Genomic DNA, 15,307 nt, shown 5'->3' with positions numbered 1-15,307 from the left:
TGACATCAGGGTTTGTACACTTGCAACGCCAGGAAGGGGGAAGATCTCAACACTGACATTGAAACTGGACATTGAGGCTGGACATTGCAAGCATACAGCTCGCTTAACTTTCAGGGTCCTGAGCATCCTGCCAATTGCTCAGATGAGAAAACTGGGTTTCAGAGGGATGCTTGGCCACTCACGGCCAACAGCGGGCAGGCGACATTCAACCTCAGGTCTGTGTGAGCCTAAGACCGTGCTCAGCACTTGTGTGGTGGCGCAAGTTGTCCCACGGTAGTAGCCACCCCCCACTTCCAGGGCTTAACACCCACCGTGGGGCCCGGTGGCCCTGCAGGGCTGGTTGTGGCTGAGACTGGGCTGCTCCGTGTCGCGGCTCCCCTGCTCCTGCACAGGCACTGCAGCCAAGGAAGACAGAGCTGGCCGGTCACTCACCGGCTCTTAAACACTTCCACCCGGAAGCGACACCCTGCTTCCGCACCGTCTCGTTACCCGGAACAAGTCATGTGGCCGTGCCTGACATCACAGGGGTGGAAGGTGACATTCTGGTGCTCAGTAGAGGAAAATCAAAACCAGCCAACAGCACTGATGTCTAGGGAAATGGTTAGGATTTCACCGAGTGCGTACGAGAGGGGGTCTTCCCAGTGGAGGGAAGATTCGAGCAAAGCTGGGGAGGTGGGGGAGCAGAGGCAAGTTCGTAAGACGGAGAGGGAGCGATTTATTTGAACTCACCTGTGAAATACTAGGAAACTGAGCTAACAAAACGAGCTGGGCTGAGCGGACTGACTGTGAGGGTGTCATTAGGGTGAAAATCGCTATGACATGACTGCAGTGGCGCATTAGGAAGATCGGACAGGTTTGACATCGGGGGGACGGTGCAACAAGACCCCAGGAGGGCACTGTGACAGAGGACTGCCAGCGTCAGGAAACTGGAAGGACATGCAAAGTGAAAAAGGAGGGAGTTGGGGACAACCCTGAGATCCGGCTGACAAGCCCCCGAGTTGGAGAAGGCATGTGATGGGCCGGGGGTGGGGGGTGCGGGCTGGAGAAAGAGGGAAAGGGGAGGGGATCGGCAATGAGACACTCGTGAGTCTTGGGGACAGAAAGGACTGGAAAGGCGGTTTCGTAGTTTGGGGCAGGGGAGAGGAGCACGTGTCTTCTCCCACATATAGAAAACAGTTTAAAAATTCGCAGTAACGGACCAAATTCGTCAGACATTGCGCTGTCATGAACACAGGGACCATACTTCACAGCCAAAACAACCACCACCCAGTCAGATATTTACGACAGCATTCTCTCGCCTACATCCGTCCCAAGACCTTGCAGGCTTGCTGCGATGTTCTGAACAAATGGAATTGCTAATGCAGTGTCTTTTAATAATTAAAAATACGCATAAAAAGTTAAAATTTTACTGTTTCTTTTTTTACACACACATAAGCACGAATACTTCTGTGCTGTTTCACTTATGTTCACGTCTATTAAAAAAAACCTCCCCGCACGTCCCTTGTTGTCACGTACGTTTTTAACCCCTACGGTGCCAGCGTTCAAATCAGGATGAAAACATCTCTGTAGCCGTGGACACTGGGCGAGTACATCCACATACTTTAATTTGGGCTGTGTGGGGGGTCTGCGTGTGGGCGGTCAGGTAATCGCCACCCTGATGTTCATTTCTCACCAGCAGAAACCAGGTCTCAGCTATAATGATCCCCTCACACTGTCCTACGATTAGTGTTATGGGATAGATGTCAAACTTGGGAATTTGTCTCCCCCACCCCCATGCTACTTTCTCATCCCAACACCTAGATAACAGGTGCAGAATGGATTCCCATCCTGGTTCAGTGACGTGAGGGAGACAGCCTCACCTAGGTGTGATTGCAGATGTGTGTGTCACAGCCTCAAGGTCAAGAAGGATCTAAAATGTCATCTAAGCCAGCGGTTGTCAGACCTACTGGAATCACTCAGGGAGACGTCAAATGCACAGATTCTGGATCTTGATTCTGTGTCTAGGGCTGAGCGAATGTGTAGGTTTAATAAATCCTCTGGGGGCGCCAGGGTGGCTCAGTTGGTTGAGTGCCTGACTCTTGATTTTGGCTAAGGTCACAATCCCAGGGACGTGGGATAGAACCCCGCGTCAGGCTCTTTGCTGAGCACAGAGCCTGCTTAGGATTCTCTCTCCCTCTCTCTCTCTCTCTCTCCCTCTGTCCCTCTCCCCACTGTGTGCACACACTTTCTCTCCAAATAAACATTTAAAAAAATAATAAAAAATAAAACAATAAAAAGTCCTCTGAAGTGTGAACACAGACTTAATAGTTGATGACTGAAAAGCAATTGTTTTTAAATTATGGCGGTGTTAGAACACAGTTGACCCTTGATCAATGCAGGGGTCAGGCACGCCGGTGTCTCAGAGTCAGAAATATGTGCATGATTTTTGACTTCCCCAAGCCTTCTCCACTGGTAGCCTACTGTTGGCCAGAAGCCTTCTGATTACGTAACAGCTAACACATACTGCATATTATACGCATGATATAATGTCGCCTCACAATAAGGTGAGAGAAACGTAAATGTGATCGAGAACATCTCAAGGAAGACAGAATACATTTGTAGTACGGGACTGTAAAAAATCCACGTCTAAGCGGACCAGTGCCGTTCAAGCCCACGCTGTTAAGGGTGAGGGGGACAGTGAAGTGAGCGGGGGCAAGGGTGTCCAGAAATACACCTGTCCGAGCCCGAGCTTCCTCTTCTACGGTTGCCCCTCACACACGAGGGGCGTGGTTTCTAGGTTCTCTCTCTGATTCTATCCTTTTTCCCACATCTGTAGTCTGAAGTAATTATTAACATTTCCACTTTGACCTTGGCCTGGCGGTCTCACTGCTCTATACCAGGTGGGGGGGTGGGGTACGTTCTTTCATCCTGCTTGATGTTTGAGAGCACTTTCAATGTGAAGACTCATGTGTTTCTGACACTCTGGAACATTCCCACCTTTCATTGCTTTAATTACGTTTCTCTGCCATTCTCTTCGCTTCTCTGGAATTCTAATTAGAGCAGACTGAGCTCTCCTAGCCCATTGCTCTTGTCCCTCATTGGACCCCTACCTTCAAAAGCCTCTTACCGCTCTGTTTCCCAGATGCGTCCCTCAGCGCGTTTCTTCTTCCTTTTGGGCTTCCGCCAATCGCTACATTTATCATCTGTAGGATTTCCAGTTGGTTCTTTTTAAATATATGCTTATTTCTGCCAGCTCTTTGTTTCACAATTTCTTACCCCCTTCTATGAGTATTATCTCATCATATAGTTCTTTATGTTTCCTATACATGTATTTAAAGCTCTTTTCGGAATGTTTCATTATTTTTGTTTTATCTGCAGTGAATTCATCTTTCAACTGCTGCTTTGGATGGTCCTTTAGCATTTGGTGTTTGCACACGGTTTGGAACTTGGGGCTGGTCAGCTCATCCTAGGTGGTGATTCTCGCAGTCTCTCTCTCCCACTCTCGCAGTGGCCATGCCTCCCTCTGGCTAACAAAGGCCTTGACCTGGTCCGAGGGGGGCCCTCACCCTGGAGCAAGACGTGCAGTCCTGGCAGGAGGCGTCCAGATACACCACCGCCTGGCTTAGCTCACCTCCGCTCAGAGGGCTGGGTCAGTGTTTCCTCCTCTCCCCGTGGGCACTGTCATCCCCACCACCCTACGGGACCTCAGTTCCTTCCGGGATCTGCCTGCTCGGGGCCCCGGGTCCAGCAGGATGGCCCCGCCAGCTCCCTCCCACTGCTGTGCACTTCTGTCCAGATGCGGATCCTCAGCGATGTCTGCGTCGTTTCAGGTACTCTCTAATTTTACATTTTCTCTGTCTTCCTCCTCTCATTGGTGTCTATTCAGAACAGGTGCATGTGCATGGCACCGGTGTTTCCAGCACAAACACAACGCCATCCTGACCGAAGCCTTAGGCCACGATTTTCACTTTTCACAAAATGTTGCAACATTAGCACTTTTTAAAAACCTTTTAAACGTTTACTTATGAGAGAGAGAGAGAGAGCAGGGGAGGGCCAGAGAGAGAGGGAGACACAGAATCCGAAACAGGCTCCAGGGTCTGAGCTGTCAGCACAGAGCCCGACATGGGGCTCGAACTCACGAACCGTGAGATCCTGACCTGAGCTGAAGTCGGACGCTCAACCGACTGAGCCCCCCAGGCACCCCAAGCACTTTTAAAAATGTTGATGTTGCACTGCATTTCCAAAAGCAAACACTTATAATTTGGTACTTTTGATTTCCAGAGATGCTGGTGGATAAAGGAGAGGCCGGGGCAAAGTCCTGAGCTATTCCACTTTTGGGTTTCCCATGAACAACATGTTTCTCAACATTCAGTTCTCTTGGTTTCTCCAGTTTTTACTGCTGGTAAAGCATTTACGTCCATGCTTCCTTCATTTGGCCTGTGTTTTTACTTGTTTAAATAAACTTTAACGGGAGTTTGCATTGAAAAATGTTTTCTAGCAGGGCACCTGGGTGGCTCAGTCGGTTAAGTGTCTGACTTCAGCTCAGGTCACGATCTCACACTCTGTGAGTTCGAGCCCCGCGTCGGGCTCTGTGCTGACGGCTCAGAGCCTGGAGCCTGCTTCGGATTCTGTGTCTCCTTCTCTCTCTGTCCCTCTCCTGCTCATGCTCTGTCTCCGTCTCAAAAATAAATAAAAAAAAAACATTTAAAAAATTTAGAAATTTTTTTCTAGCAAAATCATACATATTCTGTATATCAGCATACAATATGTACTGTACAATGATACATAATTTATACATTTATATAAGTAACTATATGGTACTGTTTATTTATTTATATATTTCTATATCGTACTCACTTTCTAGGAGGAAACGGCACGAATCGTAGAGAGTCACAGCTGACATATCTGTGCCATTTGCTTTCCTGAGGTCTGTTACATTCCTAATCTTTTCCCTGATACTTTATATTTCCCACAGCCTACGCACATTGGGGCTGGAATCCGGCTTATTACATTTAGCTCACCTTAGAACCTGCCTTTCATAATGTCTCCCGCATTCTCTTCGCTTCTTTTGAATCAATGGCAGCCACGTGACGGAGTCACGTTAAAGCCGCTCAGTAGATCAAGACCCAGGGACGAGGCAGACACACGTTCTCCTTCCGGCCGCACTGTCGAGACCCTACCTTTTCTCATCTAGAGAACAGGCGAGAGGCTGGGTGGAAAATGTGGCTTCCGTGCTGTGGAGTCCAGCCTTGCAAAGATCACTCACTTGACTGAGGGCTGGTGACCGTGGAGGGTGTGCCACACCCCACAGCGGCCTCCACTCCAGTCCGCAGTTACTCAGCAAACGTTGCTTACGTGCAAGGCACCGTGCTGCACTCAGTACTGGGAGCGGGGAACAGAAACAGACTCAGTAAGAGCGGTCCTGGGCACTAAGGGGGCCTCACGTAAACCAAAGTAACATGAAGCGATTGTCCAACACGTTAAGGGCAAGTGACCAGTGTTCACAAGATGTGATTCCCGTCTAATGTCACACACACACACACACACACACACACACACACACACAGCCACCATCTATTTCCTTTGCATCCTGTGTAAGTATCTTCTTTGTCTATTTAAGATTTGGTAGGTTTTGCAGCATTATCCTAATTTATCAAACGCTAGCAGTCACACTGAACCACAGACGTTAGAGTTGGTAAGATTAAATTCCTATTTTAAGTCCTTTTTGTATCTCTGCTTTCTCTATGAAAACTCGTTTCCTGAAAACTCGACCAGGTAACCTGAAAGCTAACCATCAACAACCTGGGAATACAACGGAGAAAGAATTTGCAGCTACGTTCCTCTGTTTATCAGTGAAGTAACAGGTACCCTACTTACTTCCGGAGACCATTCCTCTGGAATCTCTCTCTTTTCTTAAACTAACTTAACAACATTGACCTCCTAGCCATGGCTTAGGCAGAGGAAGAGTCTGGTTATTTAACTTTCCATAGTACCTAACGTTCACCTCGCAGATAGCGTGGCAGGCAGTGCACCCAGCAAGTTTGCTTTTTGTAACTTTATCACATCCGTTCGCTTGAAGTTTTATTGGAGGACCATCCTCTGAGCTAACGGATCTAGCCAAAGTGCTCATAGATGATCTGGATGATTACAGGATTAAAATAGTTCAAAATGTGATTAATTTACTGAAATAGGAAGTTTATTAGTGGCTAGAAAATGAAATGACCTGTAGGTCATGAAACGTAGTTGGTATGTTTGTACCCTTTGTACTTCTGAGATGGATTGAGCTCCTAATCTTTCTCGGCATTTTCTAATTTCCAGAGCTTGTGAAAATTGAGGCAGGAATAGGTTTACTACATTTGGTTGGTCTTGGAACCTGGTTTCTGTCACATTAAAAAACTTTAAAACATTAAAAAATATTAAATTTTTTTTTAAGTTCAGAGCTTAACCAGAATTTTAAAATATCATTATTTGTTTGTTCTCATACATTTAGTCCCATTACATTGTACTTTAAAGTTTTAAGCACATTTAAGTTTTACACAGAGATATTTACTTTCTTTTAAAAATGTGTGCTTATTTTTGAGAGAGAGAGAGAGAGAGAGAGAGAGCGCAAGAGAGCGAGGGAGACACAGAATCCGAAGCAGGCTCCGGGCTCCTAGCTGTCAGCACAGAGCCCGACACGGGGCTTGAACCCACGAACCATGAGATCGTGACCTGAGCGGAAGCCGGATGCTCCACTGGCTGAGTCCCCCAGGCACCCCAAGACAGAGATATTTAGAAATATTTGTAGATCAATGCAGATTTAGGCAGGAGCTCTTACTTTTTTAATAGTGTAACTGAAAATAAAATAATAGTTTAAAAAAAGAAAGCCAAAAGCTAAATACAAAGTGGAAAATACATCTTAAAACAGACCCATAGATGAAAAAGATCTCCCTTTTAAGGACTCGCCCGATATAGCTTGGCTCACCTTCAGCCTAGTGTCTGATGTCACTTCTCTGATTCTCTGTCCATAAGGTGGGGTCAATAATACATTGTTTCATAAATAAATAAAGAATAAAGAATAATAAATAATGAATTCACTTTTATACAGCATCTCTTGACTAGCACTTAAATCCGATTTCTTAAACGTACCAGAACTCAGCAGTACGCTGAAAATAGAAGATCGTGTCTACTTACTTTTATAACGTAGCATCAAAAGTAACACAGGTCTCAGTATATTATCTTGAGGTCTTGGACGATGACCGTTAGCGGAAGAATGCCAGCCTGAACACTCTCATGGCCTAAACGGATACCGGCTTGTCACGACTTACGAACTGTAGGTGTTCTATGGATTTCAGGTTGCTTTTAAACCTTTGTCAATAAACTCATGCTGGTTGGGATCTACTATGAATTGTAGTTTGGATGTTACTATACCACTCATACAACATACAGAGGGGGACTTGATGAGATTCATGAAAACTGTAATAATTAACACTAAGAGCCTTCGGTGTGTCCCGTGTCACCCTGCAGGCATTTTGTGTGCGCCCTGCATTTTGTGCATTTTTTATGACAAGAATAACACCGCAGGGCACTCGTGCTTATCTTCTTGCCATACGGAGCTTCCTCCAGCAACACTATAGTGCACTTACTTTGGACCCCAGCAACCTACTCGCCAGCTTGGCAAGCTACGTAATTCTTTAAGGGCGAAGTCACTCTTGGTAATAGCACCATCAGGAATAAAGCTCTTACTGTCAGACCTCTGCTGACATTGTGGCTAATGACGCGCAGGGCACGTGGGGAACCTAGCTAGACAGTTCTGAGCGGCACTGGCCCCCTGATGGCCCCTACGAACACAAAACAAAACCAAAAGGACACACAACTTGGGTCAAGAGAGCAGCGCCAGAACGTCAAGGTATAAAGGAACAGAATGCCAGAACATGAAGACGGCATTCATACACATAGGCTGTTCTGCAAATCACCACGCTCTGATTTTGAGAAGGAAGACGACAGAACTATGGAAGAATTCATTCCCCCATGGCACTGGTTCAACACCTCAGGCTTCTCTGCTGAAAAGCCTCCTTATGTAGCTCTACTGTACGAGTACAGTAGAAAAGAAAGCCGAAGACAAAACCCAGCAGGCATGATCGGGTTCTCCTCTCTCCTACAAAAGAAGAAACCCGATTGGCGGAGAGAAAAACTATCTCCACACTGGAAGACGGAGTAATGACAAAAATAAAGAGGCTTTGTCAAATACAACTCACTATTTTCATTACTTAGCTTTGGCATTTCAGAGACGAAGGCTTTTTGTTACAACACATCGCAGATCATGTAAGAAACCAACTTCACCTGTATGAGTGGCACGGAGGACATAGTCTGTTGGAATGTGTTCTGCAGCCAGGAAAACACTTTTGAGGGGCGGGGCGTAGGGCTAGGGGGCAGTTAAAGAGGAAGCAGCTAATGAGACAGACATTCCTAAAATTTAGAAAACTTGCTCCTGAAATCAATTTTAGGTCTCCACATCGAGCGGGACACTTAGAGGCTTTACAGTCGGGGGTGAAGGGGTAGCAGAAAAAGGGAAGGTCAAATGACTCTTCCCCTCTCTATCATTTTAAGTTTGCAAACTCCGTGCTCTGCGTCTGTGGAGTTTTGTAGACGTCATTTGCCTGAGAAACGATGTGCTACCTGAGTGGATACACACCAGGGGAGCTGGACACCCCAGCTTCACCCTGCCCTGCATGGAAATAGCGGACAACAGCGTGGAGGCCTCAACAGGAGAGCAGAGGAGAGGCTCGCCTCCCAGAGCACGGCAAGGGTTTCACAAACCTCATCTCTGAAATACACGCACACACCATGATAATTCACCCTCCTCAGCAGAAAGCAGCTCCAAGAGGTGCGCTCTGATTTGACCCCAACAAAAAGGGAATCGCCCCGGATGGGGTCCATTAGTAACCAAGAGACACCCGCGGGAAACCGGGCGGGGTGACAAGGAAGCAGGACACAGGCCCCGCTGCATACATAGGTCAGTACTTGCCAGACTCCCGCGCCCTCCAACCCGCCCTCGGGGAGTTTTGCCTGCGTTCTTCTGTCCCTCCACCCTGGACTGCCCACACCCATCCGTCCCAGACCAGCCCCGCCCGTGCGAACCCGGCACCACCCCTCGGAGCCCAGCCCCGCCCGTCGGAACCCAGCACCCTGCAAACCCAAATTGTCGGAACCCAGCCCCACCTGTTCGAACCTAGCACCCTCCGAACCCAGCCCCACCCGTCAGAACCCAGAACCCTGCAAACCCAGCATCCCCGCAGTCCGGCACCCTCCAGCCCAGCACCGTCGGAACCCAGACCCACGCGTTCCAACCCAGCCGCGTCGGAACCCGGCACCCGGCAAACCAGCGCCATCGGAACCCAGCAGCGTCCGAGCCCCGCCCGCCCCTCGACCCCCGCCCCGGCCCCGGCCCCGCCCCGCCCCGGCGCGCAGGAGGTGAGGCGGCCCGGCGCGCGGCGGCCTGTCGGCGGCCGGCGCAGCAGCACCTAGCGGAGGCCGCCCGAGGTGCGGCGACGCGGGCGCGCGGGGGCGGGCACGCGGGCGCGGGGGCGCGCACGGCGGGCGGGGCGGGGCGGGGCGCGCGGGCGGCGTGTGCGGGCGCTCGGGCGCACACCGGCCGGCGGGGCTGACGCGGGGCGGGCCGGCTGAGGCGGCCGAGGCGGCCGAGGAGCCCGGGAGCCCGAGGAGGCTGCGGAGCCCGCGGGGCGGCCGGGCGGAGGCGGCCGAGCGCGGGGCGGCCGGGCCCGCGGACCTGTGGGCGCGCGCGGTCCCACCCGGCCCGGCCCCGACCCCCGTGGCGGCGCGGGCCGAGGAGCGCGGCCGGGAGGATGTCGGCGGGCGGCCGCGACGAGGAGCGGCGGAAGCTGGCCGACATCATCCACCACTGGAACGCCAACCGGCTGGACCTGTTCGAGATCAGCCAGCCCACCGAGGTGAGCGTCCTTCCCCTCCCGGGGCCGCCCCTCCCCCTCCGCCGAGCCCCTCAGGCCGCCCCGCTCCCCGAGCCCCGGCGGCGCCCCCGCGGGGGGGCCCCCCCCCCAACCCGCCGCCGACCCCGCCCCCGGGCCCCACTCTGCGCCCCGGAGCCCGGGTGGTGGCGGGGGGGGTGGGGAGGGGGGAGATCCCCGCGCGGGGCCGGGCGCGGACGCGGCGTCGTCACCTGTGCCGCCGGAGGCGGGGGGTCGCGTGCCCCGCGGGGACCCGGGGGCGCGGTCGCGGTCGCGGGCCCGGCCGGGGGTTGGGGGCCGGGGGGCGGGGCCGGGGGCGGGGTCGGCGGGCAGAACGCAGGGGTCGCGGGCCGGGCTCGGGGGGTCGTGGTTGGGCGGGGGTCGCGGGCCGGGCGCGGGGGTCGCGGGCCGAGAGGCCCTGCGGCGGGAGGCGGGCGTGACTTCACCGCGTTTCCCCCTGACTGCGGCGCGGGGTCCGCGGCGCTCCAGGCTGTGGGTAACGCGGACCTTTGTCACTCGGGCGAGCATGTGACCGGCGGTGTTTTGCTCCAGTGGGTTTGCAAACTCGGGGGTTGCCAGCCGCGAGAGTAAAGTAAATATCAGGAAAGTTCTAACCGTGCGCATTTGCTGATAACGCGGCCCGGAATTGAACTCCCTTGGAAAGAAAGGTTTTCTCCCATTCGTCGCCGGCCTCCCAGGTTGAAGCCGGAGCGCCCCTCCCCCCGCCGGGCCGGGGCGGGCGTCCGCGGCGACCCGGCGGGGCGGGGGCGGGGCCGGGCAGGGTCGCTCGGCGGCTCCCGGGCCTCGCCGGGGGGCGCCCAGCCCTGGGCGTGCTCCGGGGAGGAGGAGGAAGTCACACTCGCTCCTGGCCTAGGACAATGGCAGTTGTTTATGGCCGAGCGGCCGCGAGGCTTTCCAGGGTTTTTGCGGGCTGCGTTCGAGGCCCGCTCTGCCGGGACCGGAGGGGTCGTGCGGGTTAGGGTGGAGGCGAACGCTTGCGGGCGAGTGCGGAGCCCGGGCGTAGTCGTGCGGTGCACCTTGCACCGGACGCCGGCACTCCCGGGGGACTGTTTCCCCAGCACCTAGTCTTGATCGGCTCCGACAGCCACTTCAGAGTCGGTGTCATTTGCCCCCACACCAGCCTTCAGGCACCCATCGAGTGGGCAGATGTGGACATTGTCGTGAGCATCCTCTCCTGTCGCCAGACTCCAGTTCGTCCGTTTGAGTAACGTTGACGTTTTCGTGTTCAACCTCTTGGTCTTGCCTGCGGGGGGAAGGATTTCTTCCGCCTTGCTGGGCAGAGCCATTCATCTCAGTACTTACTTGAATATTAATACGCATTGTTAGCTTCGGTTACCAGTTTCAGCGCTGACAAGTTACTCCTGACTCACAGCTCATCCTCTCCAACGATTTTCACTTAGGTCCTAGGAGGCAAACTGGTAACACGTACTCGTGTTCATTCGTAGACTTACCAGCACGTCTTCTGAAAGGCGACGGACGGGCAGTAATTTGACTTTTAGTACGATGTTGTCTTTGAGAACAATGGATTCATTTTTCTTCTCTCTGGTTAAAAAAATTCGGATGTAAAGTATTTTCTTGGAACGTGGTTGTTTTGTTTTTCTGTATGAATGAATCTATTTATGATTGTGTGTTTTAGAGATTTCCCAAGTCTGGTTGAGAAAAGGAATAGTTTTTCAGTTTAGTAATAGATATTTCAGTTTACTGTTTGAGCTTTTGAATTGAGTTGGCATTTTAAAAAATCTAAACCGGAAACAGATTATAGTTAATTGGTTTCAAAATATTCCATTTTTAAGCACTCACTCGAAACTTCTTCCCTATTCTCTTAGAGATGTTAGTAGTTACTAAAACTGGCCTGTCATTTGGAGAGGTACCTTTTATTTTCCATGGTTACTCTGAGGGTGAAAAGTGCCTCTGTAAGTGTCTTGAAGCAAAGCAAAGTTGAAGGACTATTTTGGATCACGGACGTGAATTTCAGTTAGTTTTTTCTCCCCACTTATGCTTGATCTCTTTTTAGAAATGATTCTCCAGAATTATTTGGGAAAGCTTTTCATAACAAAGTAGATTGGCTTTTAAAAATGTCTTTGTGTTATTTATATTAGTTTTTTCATTCTCTAGAACCTCGTTCATGCTTAATATTAAGTTTTTTGGGGAATCTTTGCATACTATTAAATTTATTCTGGCCTTGGAAGTTGACTTGCACATTTAACATGTTGTGGTTTTCATTATGATGCAGGTAAACCTTCATGTTACTATTTCTCTAAACCAATATTTCAAGGCTCACGGGTTCACATTGCTGTATCTAAACTCATATCTAGAAGTTTGTACCACCTGATGATGAATTGTTACTCTATTTGGCCATCACAAGTCATTTTCCTTAGTTTCCTACAAGAATGTAAGCATGATCTAGGCCTTTGTTATTTTCAATAAACGTTAGGCACATTTACTCCAGAATTTGACTTTAACAATGCATTTTAAGCCTCCTTATATTTAAATATTTGGATAATCTTTCCATATATGGATAGGAGAGTATAGTTGTGCTTTATTTTCTTTTGTTTCCTTTTTGGGGAGGAGGGTACAGCGATCAGTATTTGTTATCAAATTGTGTAACTGTGTTAATCATCTGTGACTGGTGATTTCAGGCAATCCTGATAATCACTGATAATTCTGTGGCTTCTGTGTTTAGTAAGATGATAAACTTGGTGTTTGGATTAGATTACTTTTTAAGAAAATCTGAGTATGTTCTAAAATCAACCTGGTTGATAAGTTTACTTTTTTCTTTCAGATTCACACTTATGTGTAAAAGGAGAGCTTCCACACAAAAAGCAGGTTCTATCTTACCGCGTATTTTTCAACCCCTTCCTCACTTGGCTCCTAGATTCTTTCGGAATTTTAAAACGAGAGTCGATCTAAACTTAACGTTGATATTTTATCACTAGGAGATTGGTGTTAAGTTGCATTAAGGTCTCGATTCCTGTGGAAAACTATGGCTCCTAATAAAGTCTTAAAGCTTTTTAGTCCTGTTCTTTTCTTAATATTGAGGCTTGCTTTCTTTTCGCGATTTCTTACTATTTGTCATGGTAGAACACTTCTTGCCAATCTTCACTTCTGCCTTCGCGGGAGAGGGCTTCTCTGGTTCCCCAAAGGTCTCCCTCTGGTTTGTGGCGTTCTCTTGTTTAACTCATCCCAGTCTTGTCCTCATAGCCCTTGGTTTGTGTTTCTCTTCCTGATTTCATGAGAGCAAGAGCTTAGAAATTTACTCTTGTGGAAAAGCAACGGTGAATACGGCGTCCTTTCCGGACACACCTTTGCTCCTGACCAAACATGGGGCATATGCGCCTTAAAATACATCTGAAATGTATTTGTTAGGCTTTTAAAGATTTATCTTTTCACGTGTTTCTCTTTTGCATAAAGGTTACACCTAAATGCAAAAACTCTTCTAGGCGGTGGACCATTTTACTTCGTGAGGTAGTTCTTAAAGTCAGTTTTTTAAAAATAATTTATTGAGCTCATTGTCTTCTTTTTGCCCCGATGGGAAAAAATAATCTAGAATTTGCACAGACACCCGCATGTGCTTTGTTGAAGGTGAATGTGTTATATTTTAATATTCTGGTTAATCTGGAGAAGGAACGCGGTGATTCATGTTACCCAGAGGTGTGTGTAAAAAACAACTTCTGGTTTGTCAGCAGAGGTGGAGTAGGAAGTAGTGATAAGTTGCATAATTTATAGCTCCCTCTATGTTCCAGACTAGTACTTAGGTTGTAACTATGCTGCATCATACCCCTGAACTATATTTGAGACTGTTTTGAAAACAGCAGTTGGGCTGTTGAACATTGATACTTCAGAAGATCCCTTTTTTTGGTGACTAATACATAATGATACAGGCAGTGGCCAATGATGTGTTTGTAGTATTTATAGGCATCTCTGTCTTTTTTTTTTGACTTGGAACTCAGTGGTGGTTGTAACCTTTTTTTTTTTTTAACCTTTATTTCCTGTAATAACTGGTTGAGTTTTACGTCCGTATGGATGTGAGCCGGTCAGTCTGAGGTGAAACCCTTGTCTCACATTGTCTCACATCTTAAATTGAAACCGCATCGAGACCAGCTTCAATTTGCTCTCCTCTTGCCGATGAAAACTAATTTTAATTTCTGCAGTTTATAGACTTAAAGGCAGGTAACCGTTGTAACTGGTCTTTTCTAGAACTGTCAAGTTTTGGTTGTGGTTAATAGCACAGCAGTGGAAGTGGCTCTGCCGTGTTCTTGAAAGAGTCAGAGTCACAGACGGTCAGGGTATGTACCAAGTTGGTGGGAAGCTGCAGAGGACAAGGCTTGGTGTTATGTCGTTAAGGATTTAATCGAGCGGCTGTGTGCAAAACGGTATTACTAGGCATTGGTTATTCTGTTTATAAACAGTTTTACCAGACTTGAGCTTAGGTATGAAGTCAGAAAATGCTAATAAGTAATCCTAGCAGTTACCGTGATGTACATCTGTTTTCCTTTATTGTAAATGAAACGGATATGAATACTACTCATGGTACATAAAGCTAAACCGATCTCTTGAGTAACTGAAAAGTATTTTCAGGTTAGGTAAATTCTGTTGATTTTTGTTCAAAAGTTTGCTGTTCCTGTTATTTTCCTGGCCGATTGTAGTTAGGATATGCTCATTCACCTTGAAGAAGCCTAGGAGAGAGCTGAGAAATTGACCTACGTGTACACTTGAGTTAGATTCTAAGCAGTTCGGCCACATCTCCCAGACCCATCAGCCAGGTCGGGGTGCACCCCCCGCCTGTTAGCTGCCACTGAGGGCTGGCGGACCTGAGATGCGAATCCATCGGTGGGCTTCTAGCTAGGGTCCCCGTATGTATGAGTTGATGGCAGGTTGTGGGCATGTTGTCAAAGCTGGACCGTCTTTATGCACTACTGTGAATGAGCAGAAGCTTTTCTTAACATTTCCAGTCCTGCCTCGGGGCTAAATCGAGCAGGCCGCGCGGGCTAGTGAGGGGTTTCGTGAGGGCTTTCCTTTGCCCGTCTCGGTCATCTGGTCGAGGTTTGGTTCTAGCAACAATACAAATGTGAAACTTCACTCAGCATTTTGGCATATGTGATTGACCAAAACTGTGTTATAATTTAACTTAGAAAGTAAATGTACTTTTTAAGGTGAAATAGCCCACGTCGAAGATATTTTCCTGATAGTTGATTCCAGAACGTAAGGATAATTTGAAGTTTCATACTTGCAAGTTTACAGGTGTGTGTCATGAATGAAATTATTTAGAGGAACTGAAATTGAGTAGCTTACTGTGACTGGAAAGTAGCCAAGATTTCTGTACTTTTGTTCAAAAAAAAATT

The 15,307-nt window shown here is 48.9% G+C and overlaps 1 protein-coding gene across 24 annotated transcripts in view; it reads left to right on the top strand.

The window, feature by feature from the left end:
• The first annotated feature begins 9,602 nt into the window (after positions 1-9,602).
• Positions 9,603-15,307, top strand: part of AFDN (afadin, adherens junction formation factor) — a 140,742-nt gene continuing 135,037 nt past the window's right edge. For 10 of the 24 annotated variants that reach the window (XM_053221961.1, XM_053221958.1, XM_053221959.1 and 7 more), the window contains exon 1: positions 9,603-9,929. In XM_053221961.1, the coding sequence (XP_053077936.1) occupies positions 9,825-9,929 (105 nt within the window). In that variant the 5' untranslated portion in view covers positions 9,603-9,824. The remainder of the gene's footprint in view (positions 9,930-15,307) is intronic. The other 14 variants (XM_053221980.1, XM_053221966.1, XM_053221979.1 and 11 more) reach the window with 3 other exon arrangements.

Source organism: Acinonyx jubatus, chromosome B2, assembly GCF_027475565.1.
Source record: "Acinonyx jubatus isolate Ajub_Pintada_27869175 chromosome B2, VMU_Ajub_asm_v1.0, whole genome shotgun sequence".
Classification (NCBI taxonomy): domain Eukaryota; kingdom Metazoa; phylum Chordata; class Mammalia; order Carnivora; family Felidae; genus Acinonyx; species Acinonyx jubatus.
This window is presented reverse-complemented; position numbering and strand designations above follow the sequence as displayed.